At 38.6% G+C, this 16,922-nt stretch overlaps 2 protein-coding genes across 17 annotated transcripts in view; one reads left to right on the forward strand and one right to left on the reverse strand.

Moving 5' to 3' along the window:
- Positions 1 to 12,785, forward strand: part of LOC128019944 (probable ubiquitin carboxyl-terminal hydrolase FAF-X) — a 32,164-nt gene extending 19,379 nt beyond the window's left edge. For 2 of the 14 annotated variants that reach the window (XM_052606322.1, XM_052606329.1), the window contains 24 exons: positions 399 to 524; positions 755 to 892; positions 994 to 1,160; positions 1,458 to 1,566; positions 1,678 to 1,824; positions 1,916 to 2,062; positions 2,171 to 2,378; positions 2,529 to 2,749; positions 3,435 to 3,625; positions 3,725 to 3,898; positions 3,979 to 4,120; positions 4,205 to 4,408; positions 4,501 to 5,062; positions 5,710 to 5,833; positions 5,918 to 6,143; positions 6,266 to 6,395; positions 6,486 to 6,671; positions 7,092 to 7,312; positions 7,715 to 7,803; positions 8,012 to 8,168; positions 8,262 to 8,474; positions 8,933 to 9,040; positions 9,868 to 9,963; positions 11,062 to 12,785. In XM_052606322.1, coding sequence (XP_052462282.1) covers positions 399 to 524; positions 755 to 892; positions 994 to 1,160; positions 1,458 to 1,566; positions 1,678 to 1,824; positions 1,916 to 2,062; positions 2,171 to 2,378; positions 2,529 to 2,749; positions 3,435 to 3,625; positions 3,725 to 3,898; positions 3,979 to 4,120; positions 4,205 to 4,408; positions 4,501 to 5,062; positions 5,710 to 5,833; positions 5,918 to 6,143; positions 6,266 to 6,395; positions 6,486 to 6,671; positions 7,092 to 7,312; positions 7,715 to 7,803; positions 8,012 to 8,168; positions 8,262 to 8,474; positions 8,933 to 9,040; positions 9,868 to 9,963; positions 11,062 to 11,199 — 4,224 coding nt within the window. In that variant the 3' untranslated portion in view covers positions 11,200 to 12,785. Of the gene's footprint in view, positions 1 to 398; positions 525 to 754; positions 893 to 993; positions 1,161 to 1,457; positions 1,567 to 1,677; positions 1,825 to 1,915; positions 2,063 to 2,170; positions 2,379 to 2,528; positions 2,750 to 3,431; positions 3,626 to 3,724; positions 3,899 to 3,978; positions 4,121 to 4,204; positions 4,409 to 4,500; positions 5,063 to 5,709; positions 5,834 to 5,917; positions 6,144 to 6,265; positions 6,396 to 6,485; positions 6,672 to 7,091; positions 7,313 to 7,714; positions 7,804 to 8,011; positions 8,169 to 8,261; positions 8,475 to 8,932; positions 9,041 to 9,867; positions 9,964 to 11,061 lie in introns of all 14 variants that reach the window. The other 12 variants (XM_052606320.1, XM_052606327.1, XM_052606326.1 and 9 more) reach the window with 9 other exon arrangements.
- Positions 12,786 to 13,772: 987 nt separating this feature from the next.
- The window catches only part of LOC128019951 (60S ribosomal protein L8), a 120,761-nt gene continuing 117,611 nt past the window's right edge, over positions 13,773 to 16,922 (reverse strand). Inside the window, exons 1-6 of one of the 3 annotated variants that reach the window (XM_052606378.1) lie at positions 15,823 to 15,956; positions 15,196 to 15,339; positions 14,959 to 15,100; positions 14,656 to 14,874; positions 14,061 to 14,176; positions 13,773 to 13,964 (exon numbers count right to left, since the gene is read on the reverse strand). In XM_052606378.1, coding sequence (XP_052462338.1) covers positions 13,806 to 13,964; positions 14,061 to 14,176; positions 14,656 to 14,874; positions 14,959 to 15,100; positions 15,196 to 15,333 — 774 coding nt within the window. In that variant the 5' untranslated portion in view covers positions 15,334 to 15,339; positions 15,823 to 15,956 and the 3' untranslated portion in view covers positions 13,773 to 13,805. Of the gene's footprint in view, positions 13,965 to 14,060; positions 14,177 to 14,655; positions 14,875 to 14,958; positions 15,101 to 15,195; positions 15,340 to 15,612; positions 15,791 to 15,822; positions 15,957 to 16,922 lie in introns of those variants that run through there. The other 2 variants (XM_052606377.1, XM_052606379.1) reach the window with 2 other exon arrangements.

Here is a 16,922-nt window from a genome sequence, read left to right on the forward strand (position 1 = left end):
GCTGCATTTAAACAGTACTTCACAGATTCTTAATTTGCACGTACAGGATTGTTAAACCCAAATGTTGCATTTTTACGTTTTAAACTGCATTAGTGTATGTGTGCATTAGAGTTTAACTGCATTAAACTCACTTAACAATTCACATTGTGATAAACTTCATGTGTATTCACTACTGTTCAAAATTTCCTTTTTTAAAGGAATTGATACTTTTATTTAGCTGGACTGCATTAAATTGATTAAAAATCAAGACCTTATGTTACAAAGGATTTCAATTTCAAATATTTTCAAGACTCCTGATAAAATTTATCCTGGTCAAATAAACTGCAAGAGAGAGACTGAAAGTGATATAGAGACCTAGCCTGAATCTGTTTTTTTTTACTATTCTAATTGATTCATAGATCAACCAGACCACACATGACCAGGCTCTAGTGCTACAGAACGCCTTGCAGAATATCCCCAACCCCTCCGCCGAGTGCATGCTGCGGAACGTGGCCATCCGCCTCGCCCAGCAGATCTCAGATGAGGTATGTTATAAAACACCACGCTGTCATCACCTACAGAAACAGGTTTGTTTGCATTGTTCGAATAAATGTCCTCAGCTGCTTTGAATAAAAATATCTGAAATGTATATTATGATCAAAAGTGTTTTGTTGAAACCCCTTTTTTTGCTTTGTGTGTAACGGAGTTGTACAAAGGAAACACCTCATGTTTCAGGGTCAGTTTTCTTAGTTTGTCCTTCTCTTCCTGTACCCAGAACTTCTTCCAGGCCTCTAAGTACATCCCAGATATCTGTGTCATTCGAGCAGTTCAGAAGATAGTCTGGGCTTCTGGCAGTGGCTCTGTTCAGCACGTCTTCAGTTCTAATGAGGAGATCAGCAAGATCTACGAGAAGGTGCTGTATTGAAAAAAAAAATCCCTATGTGTGATTCATTAGATTCAGATTTAGTATTATCAGACTCAGTATTTATGCCTGTAATGTGTGATCTCCTGCAGACAAATGCTGGCAATGAGCCGGATGCAGAAGATGAGCAGGTGTGCTGTGAAGCTCTGGAGGTCATGACCCTGTGTTTTGCCCTTATGCCCACTGCACTAGATGCACTTAGCAAAGAAAAGGCCTGGCAGACCTTCATTATAGATCTGCTGCTGCACTGCCAAAACAAGTGAGTTGTCATAAAATAGAGTACAGATATTCCTGTTATGCTGTTGCTTTTGAAATTTGTGTATTTTTATTTAAAGTTATACCAGACTTTCAGAAATGTTTTTTATTCTGTTTCTAAAATTAATATTTAATATATATTTAATTTATTGTTAAAATGGTGCATAAATGTGTTTAAATATTTCAAATAGTGAAAAATAAAATAAAATTACAGTATGGTCCTAAAGTTCACCAGTGCTTATTGAGGAATTGAATGTTTGAACTTGAAATTAATTCAGTGCGTACTGTTATTTGTTTCTAGGTCTGTTCGTCAAATGGCTCAAGAACAGTTCTTCCTCATGGCCACCCGATGTTGTATGGGCCATAGGCCTCTTCTCTTCTTCATCACCCTCCTCTTCACAGTTTTAGGTGTAAGTGTCTTGTATATTTCTGTGTGACACAGCTGGGCTTTTTTTCTTTTTTTTAAAATTCAGAACATCTCATTATTTGTAGTCATATTTATCCTGTTTTTTGTGTTCCAGAGCACTGCAAAAGAGCGGGCAAAGCATGCTGCTGATTACTTCACTCTTCTTAGGCACTTACTCAACTATGCATATAACAGCAACATTAATCTTCCTAATGCAGAAGTTCTCTTAAACAATGAGATTGACTGGTTAAAGCGCATACGGGTATGTTCATTTACTTAAACTTCTTTTTGGAATTAAAATGGTGTAAACTTAAGTGTGTGATAAATTTTATTTTATCTAATTTTTTGCCCAGGATGAAGTGAAGAGGACCGGAGAGCCTGGGGTTGAGGAGACCATTTTGGAAGGTCACATTGGTGTCACAAAAGAGCTACTAGCATTCCAGACCCCAGAGAAGAAGTTCTACATTGGCTGTGAAAAAGGAGGTGCTAGTCTTATCAAGGTAAACTCATTGGCCACTTTTGCTTAATTACAACAACAAAAAACTATTTTATTCTGCATTGCCATATCAGACTAATTGATCTTCCTTTGTTTTCCATGCACCATATAGGAGTTAATGGATGACTTCCTGTTCCCAGCATCTAATGTGTACCTGCAATATATGAAGAGTGGAGAATTCCCCACTGAGCAGGCCATACCTGTGTGTTGCACCCCAGCCACAATCAATGCCGGCTTTGAACTCCTGGTGGCATTAGCTGTCGGATGTGTGCGAAATCTCAAGCAGATTGTGGACACACTAACTGATATGTACTATTTAGGTGTGTGTGCTAATGTTAGAAGTGTTGCAGATACTGATTCCTAGAAACCGTGCACTCAATCCCATCAGTTTTAATGATTGTATATATATATATATATATATATATATATTCAGTTATTTTTTTTATAACATTTTTTTATGTACCTTTTAGGTTGTGAACCACTTACAGAATGGGAATATTTGCCGCCAGTTGGCCCAAGGCCCACTAAGGGGTTTGTGGGTCTGAAAAATGCAGGTGCGACTTGCTACATGAACTCAGTGATCCAGCAGCTCTACATGATTCCTCCCATCAGGAATGGCATCCTGGCCATTGAAGGCACGGGCAGTGATGTGGAAGATGATATGTCTGGAGACGAGAAGCAAGATAATGAGGTATTGCCTAACATGGTTCATTTCCCGCAGTCTCTGACTGTGTTGTGTTCATGAGAATTTTACCCAATATGTGAAAGTTTCGAATAAGCTTGGATTATAAAGCAAAACAAATATATCTAGAGGAGGTCAGGGTATGATACTCTCAAATAGAGCAGTGTGAACGCAAAGTGCTCAAAGTTTACATAATTTGTTTAATTCGGGGTATTGCATATTTTTGCCATTTAGGTTTGAAGTCAATTTCAACAAACAGTCTGAATGCAATTTACTCACTTTTTGGTCCATATAAGATATTGAAATTTAAAAGTCAGGGCCACAAATAGATTTTCCAAAAGGCTTTGACTTTGTTGAATAAACATGAGCACTGCATGTTTCAAAACTGAAACCCGATGCAGGTGTTTTTATATCACTGAATTGGAAAAGGATATCGCAATGTATCGCCACATATAATATCACAACCCCTGTATCGTGATACATATCGTATCGGCAGATTTTTGGCAATACACATCCCTAGTTAGTATCATTTAAATTAAAATTATGTTGTACATGCCTGATGATGACGGTCATCCTTTCTCAGTACCAAGTGACTGACAATTTTATCCATCTCTGGAGTGTATATGTCATGTTGATACTTCCTGGAGCTGAGGGCATTTTATAAAAAGTTTAATTTTACACTTTAATTTAGCAGAGTAATGTGGATCCACGTGATGAGGTGTTTGGCTATCAGCACCAGTTTGAAGACAAACCTTCTCTCAGCAAGACGGAAGACAGGAAGGAATACAACATTGGGGTTCTCCGGCAGTTGCAGGTCATTTTTGGACACTTGGCTGCCTCCAGGTTGCAATATTACGTGCCTAGGGGATTCTGGAAGCAATTTCGGTAAATTCATCTTCTCTTTTTTTTTTTTCTCTTTATGTAATCCTTTCTTTTAAGACTACCGAGCAAGTCGTAATTCTCTAAACTTTATTCTTTCTGCAGGTTGTGGGGTGAACCAGTCAATCTAAGGGAACAGCATGATGCCCTGGAGTTCTTTAACTCACTGGTAGACAGTTTAGATGAGGCTTTGAAAGCATTGGGTCACCCTGCCATGCTGAGCAAAGTACTGGGTGGCTCTTTTGCTGACCAGAAAATATGTCAGGGCTGTCCTCACAGGTACATTGGAAAGCTAATATTGTTGTTGTTGTTTTTATGCTTGTGTTCAAGAGTAACACGCTCCATATTGTCTTTTTCAGATATGAATGTGAGGAATCATTTACGACGTTGAATGTAGATATCAGAAACCATCAAAATCTAATTGATTCTATGGAGCAGTATGTGAAAGGAGACTTGCTCGAGGGTGCAAATGCCTATCATTGTGAAAAATGCAACAAGAAGGTGTGTTTTATTTACCTTTAGGATGTATTTTGTTGTTAATTAAGAGAACACGATTAAGCTCAAGCTGGTGTGTCTACATGACAGGTGGACACAGTGAAGCGTTTACTCATTAAGAAGTTTCCTCCGGTGTTGGCCATCCAGCTGAAACGCTTTGATTATGACTGGGAACGAGAGTGTGCCATCAAGTTCAATGATTACTTTGAGTTCCCACGGGAGTTAGACATGGAGCCCTATACAGTAGCTGGAGTAGCTAAGCTGGAGGGGTCTGATGTGCATCCAGACAACCAGGTATTACACTTACTTTGGTGTTAAATTGGTCTAATTCATATAAATGTCATTTGGAAATATTTTTATAGCTGATGTTTTGAAACTATCCTTAGCAGCAGGTGATTCAGCAGAATGAGCCGTCGGAGCCGGAACCCCCCTGCAGCTCTCGCTATCGTTTGGTGGGAGTTCTGGTCCACTCAGGCCAGGCTAGTGGAGGTCATTATTACTCCTACATCATTCAGAGGAACGGCAGTGGTTGCGAGGGAGAAAGGAACCGTTGGTACAAGTTTGACGATGGTGACGTCACTGAATGCAAGATGGACGATGACGAGGAGATGAAGAACCAGTGCTTTGGTGGAGAATACATGGGCGAGGTCTTCGACCACATGATGAAACGCATGTCCTACAGGCGACAGAAGCGCTGGTGGAACGCCTACATTCTCTTTTATGAGCGAATGGACACATTAGACAAGGATAGCGAGCTAGTTAAATACATCACTGAGCTGACAGTGACCAGCAAACCTCACCAGGTGAAGATGCCCTCTGCTATTGAACGCAGCGTGCGCAAACAAAATGTGCAGTTTATGCACAACCGTATGCAGTACAGCCTGGAGTACTTCCAGTTTATCAGGAAATTGCTGACATGTAACAGTGTCTACTTGAACTCACCACCAGGTAAATCCAGTCTTTGACCTTGCTCTGTTCTTTTCTGTCATAGATGGGATTAGGGCTGCAACGTGATTAAATCATTTCATTAATTCATTTTTTTGATAAATGTATAAAAAACAGAATTTTACCTGTATCTTATTGAGGAAAAGGTTTCTCCATGTCTGTCTTAATATTCACCTGATATTTAAAATAAATTGTATTAATACCTTAGGATTAAATTGAAATATAAATTTCTATTTGGTTATTTCTCAAATTTGAGTGAATGTAATTAGTTATATTCACATTAAAGGTTTGGGGTCGGTTGTTCACCACCAAGCGTGCGTTTATTTGATTTTATTTAAGGAATATTGTAAAATATTACAATTTAAAGACTTTTCTATGTTAATTTTTTATAATTATAATTTAATTTCTGTGATGTCACAGCTGATATTTCAACAGCTATTTCTCCAGTCCTTCAGATCTTTCAGAAAATATTATTTTAGCTTCATCGGTGTTGCTGTTGATGTCTAACTGTGTGTTTGGGAAATTGATTTCCTTTTTCCTCATTACACACAAGGCTCCTGTTGTTGTTGTTGTTGCAAAATCTATTCTAGGAGATGGAGAAAACTATTTCTAGCATTAACACTTATTTTACAATTATTTGTGGCTTTTAGGTCAAGACCACCTTTTGCCTGAAGCAGAAGAAATGGCTATGATTAGTATACAGCTCGCTGCTAGATTTCTCTTCAGCACTGGGTTCCACACAAAAAAAATCGTCCGTGGCCCTGCTAGTGATTGGTAAGCATGTTATTTGTTTACCAGGCACATGTCTCCCTTCAACAGTTAGTTGATCCTTGTTTATCAATGTTTCTTTTATTTCAGGTATGATGCTTTGTGCATCTTGCTGCGACACAGTAAGAATGTGCGTTACTGGTTTGCACAAAACGTCCTCTTTGCATATCCAAACCGCTTCTCTGAGTACCTGCTTGAGTGTCCCAGTGCAGAGGTTCGAGGGGCCTTCTCCAAACTCATTGTATTTATTGCACATTTCTCCCTGCAAGATGGACCCTGCCCTTCACCGATTGCCTCACCTGGACCTTCAAGTCAGGTACGTCTCTTCAATCTAGGCTTCCCTCATTCATGGGAAATCATGGAATCTCTGAAATTTTGAACTCCTGTTAACTTGCATAGGTTGTTGTACTTTTTACATTATTTGTCCTTTTGTCTCAGAGCTGTGATAATTTGAGTTTGAGTGAGCACTTGTTCCGTGCCATACTCAATCTGCTGAGAAGGGAAGTGTCTGAGCATGGCCGTCACCTGCAGCAGTACTTCAGCCTTTTCGTCATGTATGCCAACCTTGGTAAGAACCACTCAACACTCTTAAGGTCTGCATCCGTACAGGCTTGCATGCATTAGTTCTGTCCTGTCTCACTCCATTTCTGTCTCTCAGGCTTGGCAGAGAAGACGCAGCTGTTGAAGCTTGGGGTACCAGCTACCTTCATGCTTGTGGCTTTGGATGAGGGCCCCGGTCCTCCTATTAAGTACCAGTACGCTGAGCTTGGAAAGCTCTATACTGTCGTCTCACAGCTGGTTCGCTGCTGTGATGTGACATCACGTATGCAGTCCTCAATCAATGGTGAGGGTTTTTATACCTTGCTGCTAAATGTGTGTATTCTGATGGTCTGTAGGATTTTGCATGTAGTTTTGGTCCACATTGCCCAATGAAGATGCTCATCCTTGCTCAGGACTTCCTGAATGACACACAGCCATCTCCAGGCATCTGCCAGGTTGGCATGGCTTGGAGCTGAGGGCATTTACAGAAACGAGATGCACTTTCTCTCTCTCTCTCTCTCTTTCTCTCTCTCTCTCTCTCTTTTTTTTTTTTTAAGCCAATACAACCTTCAAATACAACGTGTTTCAACATAATCCATTATGCTTTACGATTGATCTTTTGATACTTATGTTTTGTATGCAAAAGAACATTTTCTTCCACTTTTTCCCAGTCCACAAGCAAGGATATGAGCTGACATTTCCACATGTTGAAATTTTTTTTTAGGAAACCCTCCCCTGCCAAACCCATATGGAGACCCCAACATCACCGCACCCATCATGCCTCTGCAGCAGGTGGTGGTGGACATCCTTTTTGTACGTACCAGTTATGTGAAGAAGATTATTGAGGACTGCAGTAACTCAGAGGACACTATCAAACTGCTGAGATTCTGCTGCTGGGAAAACCCTCAGTTTTCCTCCACTGTGCTGAGTGAACTACTGTGGCAGGTGAGAAGGATTTACCAGCATTTGTCTTTCAAAAGACTTTTCAGTTTAAGTCATATTTGTGAATACTGCAGTTACATTTTGTAATAATGCACAATTTATTTGGACATTCAGTATTTTTCTGCTATCTCCCTTTCTTGCAAATTGTGAGAATGAGAAGTAAGAAAACTATTTTAATAGCATCTGATTTAATCTGGAGTAGTGTAATGCTATTAGAGTTTGAAAGGTCTGTGATTCAGTGCAAACGGTCTGTTCATGAATTCAGAACTCTTCAGTTTACCTACATGGACGATGTTAAATATATAAAACATTACATTTTTGCTGTATAATCTAGCCATGTTTCTAAGTATTTATTTTGTCTAAAGATGGTTCTATGTTGGTGTTTTTTTTGTTTTTTTTTTGTAGGTGGCATATTCATACACGTATGAGTTAAGGCCTTACCTGGACTTGCTCCTTCAGATCTTGTTTATTGAGGACTCATGGCAGACTCACAGGTCAGTCTATCTTTTCACTTCATATTTAGTAAATATCTTTTATGGAAACAACCCGAAACACTTAAGAGCACAATTGTAATTGAGGACTGCAATTTAGTTCCTGGAGTGAAGTCCTTAATCTTTAGGGTTCTTGACCTCTCTTTTAAGATTAATTATATTCCCGATTGCATAATGTCCTGGTCTGCTCTCTTTTTTTATGGTTTGTTAGGATCCACAATGTGCTGAAGGGAATCCCTGATGACCGTGATGGGCTTTTTGACACCATTCAGCGCTCCAAAAATCACTACCAAAAGAGAGCTTATCAGTGTATCAAATGCATGGTGGCTCTGTTCAGCAACTGCTCAGTGGCCTATCAGATTCTCCAGGTGAGAATTTCAGCTTAAGAATGAAAGGCTTTGCATGCAAATGGGTTTGTTGTTGTTGATTCAATATACAAAAACGGATTGATTGTTTTCCAGAGTAATGGCGATTTAAAGAGGAAGTGGACCTGGGCAGTGGAGTGGCTCGGTGACGAGCTGGAACGTAGACCATACACTGGAAATACCCAGTACACGTATAATAACTGGTCCCCTCCTGTCCAGAGCAATGAGACTTCTAATGGATACTTCCTGGAGCGCTCCCACAGTGCGCGTATGACTTTAGCCAAGGCCTGTGAGCTGTGCCCAGAAGAGGTATGTGATGATATGCCACCCCTTATTGTCTGCAACAGTAGTGCCGGTATGTTCAGTTTAAAAAGTCTGATCATGTATGTGTGCTTCTGCCCACTATTAATTAAGTTATTAAAATTTTTGCATGGTTGCTTTTTATAGAACCCCTTCAGTAAATACTGAACATGTTGAAGAATGTAGAAGTGTTTAGTGTGCTTAATAGCCACGTTTATCTATAGATAGGGCTTTGAGTTTTCGACTTTTATTTACAGATTTTCATGTTCATAACGCAAAGCAATTATAAATACTGTTGATATTTGCACATTTAAGTTTAATAAGATTTACGCTTGATTTCATGCCATTTCTTTTTTTTTATCGCTTGCTTTAATCAATAGCAGATTTTCACAAATGTTAAATGTATTCAGCCATAGATGCATAATTTGTTGAAACAGTATGCAATATTAACTGCCGTTTCAAAATAGTGTCACTTAACGAAGCACGAGGTGGCATCTGAAGAGGACGCTGGCCGGAATCCGTCCTCGACACAGCAACTTTTGCCAGGGGAAGTGACAGGCCAACAACAGCACACCGTAAGACTTGTATAGCCCGGCCACACTGTTGCCATCTGCGTTACTTTTTGTTGGTGTTCACAGGGTGTGATGTAGGCAGAACCGTCTTCCACCTCCCTTAAAAACAACTTTAAATCAACTGTTATTTCGTCTTCATCTCAGTGTGTCCAAACTGTTTCTTTCTACGCAATTTTAAGTCTTAATGTGGTAACTAAGTGATCGAAAACTCTAAGCCTTGACTATAGTGTATAGATGAGTCGGAGGTAATGTTGTGTGTGTGTGTGTGGTTTTTTTTTTTTTTTTTTTGCGAATGTGAATTGTTCTGGTCATCTGATCTGAAAACATCCTGCACTTTTGAGAAGTGTTTGTTTGACTGCAAATTTGGAAGTGGTGTTAGTTTTATATTCCATCCTGATGATTAACTTTCTGAGGAAGAACAAAATGTTCAGGAGGACGTGTTTAGCATTATGTTCACGCCACTGTCTAATCAATTCATCCATGGGCATTTTCCTGTCTGTCTTCAGAAGCTTCCTTTTAGTTTGGAAAAGTTTGTCAAATTGAAGTATAGGAGTGTGCGCGTCCATTTATGGTGTTCCCTCATCTGTCTTGAAATCCCCCAAGTTATATTCCTTGTTCGTCTAAATCAAGCCTACAAAGCCCTTAGCTTTCCTGCTGTAATGACTTTGTATGTTTAATGGGTTTTATAATGAAAGGGACTCTTTCTAGAGGACATTGTTCACACATCCATGGTTTAGATAGTATTACACGAACAGATTTACATTTAATTATATTGTATGCAGATATATTGTATATCTAGCACTCAACATTATTTCTGATGGTGGTTTTAGGAGCCTGATGAGCAGGAGGCCCTTGATGAGCAGGACACTTCTCCTCCAGAGGACACTGCTCTGTACCCTCACTCTCCAGGCACAAAGTTTCAACAGGTACTGAGCTTCAGTCACACAAGCCTCATACTACTCAACCTCTCTTTAACCATATAATGTATTTGTGAATTAGAAGTACCAGTTTGAAGAGTTTCATAAGCTTTCTTTACTGCAAAATAAGAAAAAAAAACTGCTAATAGGTGGCAGTAAATGTCTTGAGTCATTTAGTCATTCATTAATTCATTTGGTTCGTTAAAACGACTTATTCAGAAAGAGCCATTTATTACAGTCCTGAATAAGTCATTGAATCATTGGTTCACCAGATTCATTTAAGACTCTTCCACAGCAGTACTGCTGTGGCTTTAATAGGTAATATTTGCAGTGGCAAAATGAATTTTACGGGGCTACATCATGCCTTGTATCATGTTGATCACCAATCGACTTATCCACCTTATTTTTAAAAGTAAACAGTTATCTGTTTTGTTTTTTTAGCCGCTGCAAGGAAATATTGAGAAAAACAAAGTGCAGTAAAACGGTTTGCACTACAATCCAGTGTGTTTTTAATTAAGCTTATACATTTAAAATAACACGCAAGACACACTAGTTTGCAATATCAAGCAGCAAAATGAGCTGTTTTGTACAGCTAAAAATAGCTGGAAACGTATGACACTGGAAGCCTTGCAAATTACATTTACAAATGGCCCACTCTCGCAAAAAAAAATAAAGTGGATGGGTGTGTTTGACTTGAAGTGATGCTGCACAGACCACAGTACAGCGAGAACCGACGTCTCTGCATGTTTATGAAATGTAAAATAATGTACGTTGGGTGGGTATGTTAATTACATTAATTTTAACATGTTATTTTGTTTTCCATTAATTATATTAATAGACAGCCCTGATTTATAAAAAAAAAAAATAATAATAATAATAATAATAATTCCAGTTTGATTTTAATGCATCATTGCCCAAAAAAAATACATAAGTTTTTTTACATTGCTGAATAATGGCTTTCATGATTACAACTTTTTTTCCCCTAACTTTAAATGCACTGAATCTGTTATACAAGTCAGCTTTTCAATAAGTGCCATTTGTTATATATTGGCATCTACAAATGAGTTTCTGGTTGTGATGTAATCATTTGATTTGTTGTCTTTTAAGCAGAATAACCTCCCGCATACGCAGCCGTACACTGGCCCCGCAGCACAGCACGTCAACAACCCTCAGCGTCCAGGCCCACGAGCACAAGAGAACTGGGAGCCCCCTGAGGAGGTGCCGCCCAGTCAGACTAAAGACTAACAACATGTTGTCACACTGTCCTCCATCGGAGTTCTCCAGAAGAGATACTCGAATCCAGAGCAAGGCCAGGCCCCACCATGCTGATCTACTCCACAGCCCGTGTAACCAGAACATTAAGCTTCCCTCAGTTTCTAACCTTGGAGTGGAGAGTCTCTTCACCGTCTGCTCGACAGTATTAACTGTCAAATGTGTAACTTGCAGTGGACTGTGTATATTGTTTGTAATAATAAAATGGGCCTGTCGCACTTGTCTCATGACAGAGGTGTACATACTATGTTAATGTTTTGACTGTTCAGAAGCAACAGCGTGTGTGATTGCTGTTGGGAGACTGCAGATTTATCAAAATGGAAAAACCACAAAAAAAAAGATGCAAATACAACGGTGAAAGACAAAAAAAAAAATCCCTGTTTTACCCTATGCTCAGTAGTAAGGTTTGGGCCGTTTGGGTCATTCTGCTTTTGATCATACATTATATTCATGTCGAAGTTTAACCAGCTATGGCACCTCGTGAGCAAGAGTTAGCCATAGTTTGTAAACGATGGGACGGTTTGGTGATGATCTTGATGTTTAGTTGATGTGGATGGGGTGATGCAACTTTATTCTGGAAATTCCTATTGCCTTTTTTTCCTTTTCTGGTAATAATTCAATAATTCGAAAGCTCCAACTGACACGCTGTGACACCTTAGCATGGCTTCACATCAAACTAGTATAGCCGAAGGGCAATCTGCAGTTTCTTACTCCACAGCGATTCAGAAGAGCCCTCTTTTTGGTCTCCTACTCCATATGCTCTTCTAGATTTGATGTTTTTGAAGAAATGTAAGAAGTGGCTTTACAATTGCACACATTTCCTCGCGTTTTTTTTTTATTGATGATGAGATAAATGCTTAGGTTTTGATGATAGGAATTTTAGAAAGAGAAAAGAGATGCAGCAGTTCATGCCAGGATGTCTGGAACATTAGTGGACGATGCGTTTTGCTTATTTGTCTTGACCTTTGTGTCAGACAAATGACCTCCTGGCTTCATGATCCCGGTTCACATTAGTGTACTTGAAGCTCTGTTTGGGGATTCTTCATTTAAGGAGAGCGAACGTAAAAGCAGGGTTGTACCATAAAATAACTGCTGGTTAGTCATGTTGCAACTTCAGTTAAAAGTCTCTTGGATTAAAGGAGTAAACATCAGTAGATACTGTATGTATTTAATTGGTAACTTGAATGCTTTTTTTTTCTCGCTCTTGAATTTTGTTGGACAGATACCAAATACTCCTGCAAGTGAAAATATTCAGCCCATCATATATTTAAATATTTTGCAGTTTTATTTTATAGAATTTATTTTGTTGTATTTCACTAAAAGGAAGACTAGGATTTGATTTAAGAGGAACATTTTTGTCCTTGTGTTATTTTTAAAGATTATTGACTGTACAGAGTTCTTCGCCCTGTTTTTTGCCGACTTTTGTTTTGGCCATGATGTGACGTTGAATTCTGAAGCCACAGTCACAATGTTGACTTTCACTTTGTGAGGTTTTTGTGCACAGAACTATTAGAGAAAAGCATTGCGCCCTTCAAGAATAAAGAAATCTGGAAAATGTCTGTCTGTTGTGAAGATCCTGTAGAGTGCAAAGCTCTATAGCCACAAAAATGACAAAAAAAAAAAAATAGATTTGCAACCATGTGTGGGTGTGTCAGATATTAAGATTTTAAAATGCTTTATATCAATCCATATGATTTTGCTGGAATAAGGTATCACTTGAATTTCAGGTTGCCTAAGTAAATGGGAGAATTTCTATGAAATGGCTATAATATGCTTATTAACCCGAATTACCCGTTTTTAATATTAAAATGGTTTTAAACCAGTTTAGACTACTATTCCAAAACAATCCACTTTAAGCTTTTTTTTTTTTTTTTTCAGTCTGTGATCAGAGAAGAGACACATCAGTCCATTAAACCCATCTGGTCAAGGCCAAGCAAATACTTCTACAGATTCCTGTGAACACGATTGTTCTTCCTGATGGATAGGTTGCATGGCTATTCTTAACCATCCTGTCATTTACGAGACCAGTGGGCGATTCGGTCATTTTCTAAACCCTAGATTTAATTAACGTTCCAACATATTTTTGTCACTCATGATTACAAGTGAGAATGATTTTAAAATATTTAGAATCTTTTTTATAAAAAAAATATTTCTAGTTGATCTGAATACAACAACAATTAGATATTTATAACATTCACTACATATTTAAAATGACCAGTATACAACTAAAGTCCCAATATATTTAGGTATTTCCTTACAGTAGGAATCTTTATTCATGGAACCCCTGGGGCTAATCAAAAAAAAAAAACACCTTCATATTTCGATGTTAGAACTGAAGTAGTTAAATAAACATCACTTCCACTTTAACAAGAAAAAGTCTCCCTCATAACAAGGGTTTAACGTGTAACAATTGCAATCCTATATGCCTTTCTAATATGATTTTTTTGTGTGTAATTTGAATGAACTAACATTTTTGTGCTTGTGATGTTGGATAGTGTTAGTGTAGAAATGGCAAAAGCTGATAAAGACGTCAAGAGGCAAATGACTTTGTTTGGATGATTTTATTATGAATATACACGTTAGTTTTCCTTGTCCTGGACGGTCTTTGTTCCACGCAGTCTGCCAGTACGACGGGCAGCAATGAGACCGACCTTGCGTCCAGCGGGCGCGTCCCTCCTGATTGTTGAGGGCTTGCCAATATGCTGATGGTTACCACCACCGAAGGGATGCTCAACAGGCTGGAGAAGCAAACAACGGGTCAGATTTAAAACCAGCATTTAGGCAACTATTCAGAATCTGAAATAACCTGTAATCACAAAGAAAAGTTTGCTTACGTTCATAGCCACACCACGGACACGAGGCCAGCAGTTCCTCTTGGCCTTGTACTTGTGGTACGCACGTCCTGCCTTCAGGATGGGTTTATCAATACGACCACCACCAGCAACAACACCTTTAATAAGACAACAGACTTCAGTTCACGAAGACTTTTAAAGGAATTCTAAATAAAGTACACAATTACCCCTTTTTTCTCATTTGCTACAGCACAGACTCCCAACCTTTTGTCAGTCAAGCCTCTTTGATCTATAGTACATATTTTTAAAATAACCATTTTTTCATCATTTAAAATTTTTTATCTATCATTTTGTGTGACATTAGCTCAAGTTACAAACCCATTTGAGTTTGAGAAACACTGTGCCATGAAATACACACTCAAAACTACAAATTCCCAAGGTCACACAACATACATCAACGGAGAGATTCAGTGGTAAGCACCACAAAGAAAATTGTTCTGTTATGACATAAGGAAAAGCAAACGCCCAAAGATTTTACAAAATTAAAATCAATAAGAAATCTAATGTATATGCAATGCAAGAAAACAACAGGTTATTAACCAAAACATCTCGGTATTAACAAACCATGTTTGCTTACCAACGACAGCTCTGTTTGCAGAAGAGATTACTTTTTTGGATCCAGATGGAAGCTTGACTCTGGATTTCTTGGTGTCTGGGTTATGGGAGATGACTGTGGCGTAGTTTCCGGATGCACGGGCGAGTTTGCCTCTATCTCCGGGTTTCTCCTCCAGACAGCAGACAATGGTGCCCTCAGGCATAGTGCCAACGGGGAGCACATTGCCAATATTCAGCTGGGCTGTAACAGTCCAATCACTTTCATCAGCATGTGCACTTAAGACTGGATGTTTGTTTGAACAGTTCTCAACATGAAATGCATTACCTTTCTTGCCACAGTAGATGAACTGGCCAGTGTGGATGCCTTCAGCAGCAATGAACAATTCGGTCCTCTTCTTGAAGCGGTAAGGGTCACGAAACATCACCTTAGCCAAAGGAGCTCCTCTGCCAGGGTCGTGAATGATGTCCTAGAGAAACAAAAGCAGGATTTTTTTTGTGTGCAATTTCCCACTTTAGATGACAATTGAATTGAGCATTCCAAGGCACCATTTAATCACTTTACCTTCACAATCCCCTTGATGTAGCCATGGCGTTCAGCAAAGTCAATGTGACGGAGTTTAGCAGCACCTTTTCTGTGCTTGACATGGGCTTTGAAGACGGAGCCCGCACCTTTTCTCTGACCCCTGATCACACGTCCCATTGTGGCCTGTAGACACAACCCATTACAAGTTTAATATCAACATAGAATCGTTATTTCATTCTGCATTACATCTCATATGATCACCATTTACATTTTAAAGGTTGCAATGAAAAAGCATTCATTCATCTGTCAGTCTGTTTATCATCATAAATAGCCAACAGACAAAAGTAACCCACACTGACGAAACGCACAATTAAAAACAATGCATAATAATTCGTTGGCTTACAATTTATTAAACTCGTTTAATTGAAATTAGCTCAGCAGACTCTTTAGTCTCACCGGCGCTTGAGGCCACAACATGACCACGAATACACCATCGCTTCAACCATAAATATCACATTCAGTTTCAACACTGACAAACCCGAAAGGGTAAAGATGTGTCCTTAAGTGATATGCTGACATTATGCGTCTTTTTGTGTATATGGATGGTGAATTTGAGCGGTGATTGTAATCAGATTGAGTAGAGAAATTGGAGATTGTTTCGCATACCTAAACTCCGTTGACGGAAAGAGGAAGTAAAAGGGAGCGTGCGGATTTTCTTCCGGAGAAATGGGCTGGATAAGAGGGTGCTCAGGTACCCGGATGTGTGTTCAGTCAGCGTTGTGCCCCCTAGAGGCTGAGCTGGGAACCGTTTGAAGTTAAAGCAACGAGCGTTTTATCTTACAGGTAGAATAAAGAGACACCATGAGGAGGCAGCATCGGGTCAATCGCTTGTGCTGCATTGGACAACAATGGCTCTGACACTCTCACTGGTTTGTTTAATTTGTCCACTAACAATTTCCAACGATGAATGTGCAACAGTCACAGAATCCTTAGGCCTATCAGTGTCATTTTCATCGCCTCTTTAATTTTATATCGTGTTTCATGGTATTTTCTGGTTGAAATTTCAGAGTCACTTAACGTTACCTTGATTAATTCTTTAATTCGTTTTATGTATCATAAATACACACAAGTAGTGTTCTAATTTGAAGAAAAAACCTGTTCAACCTGATATGTTCGCGAATTATATTTACCTTTATCGATACAGAATCCAATTTGAAACGTAGCAGAAATTAATGCATAATAATTTCATAATAAAAAAAAACTTTCTACCATTTTACATAATTTGAAAATGACCTGATCACAAGTTATATCTAAATTGATTCGTATATAAAATGCATTTGAAAAGCAGCAAAAATTATCGATAAACAAATGATGCATACGTTAATAAAAATCCACATAAAAATGTCAGCCGGGAGTAGAAGAAACTTCCATAAAATTATTTATTTATTATTAAGAACAAAGTATACAAAGTGGAAAATTATCCAAGTTCAGAACTTAAGTTTTCCATCACATACAAGTACAAGGCAACAATAAGTACAAGGCAAATATAAGGCAATATTGTACGGTTTAAAGCATGTAAAACAATAACAACAACAACATAACATAAAATTAACATAAACAGATAAAAAAAAGTAATATTATATAATGTTGTGGCAGTTTCTTAAATGTGAATAGCTTTAGAATTTTTATTGAAAAAAAAAAAAAAACACAACAACAACGAGCCGGCTACATCTCGCGATATTCCGGTCGCTGTGACGTCTTTCCTC

The sequence above is a fragment of the Carassius gibelio genome, chromosome A9, assembly GCF_023724105.1.
Source record: "Carassius gibelio isolate Cgi1373 ecotype wild population from Czech Republic chromosome A9, carGib1.2-hapl.c, whole genome shotgun sequence".
Classification (NCBI taxonomy): Eukaryota; Metazoa; Chordata; class Actinopteri; order Cypriniformes; family Cyprinidae; genus Carassius; species Carassius gibelio.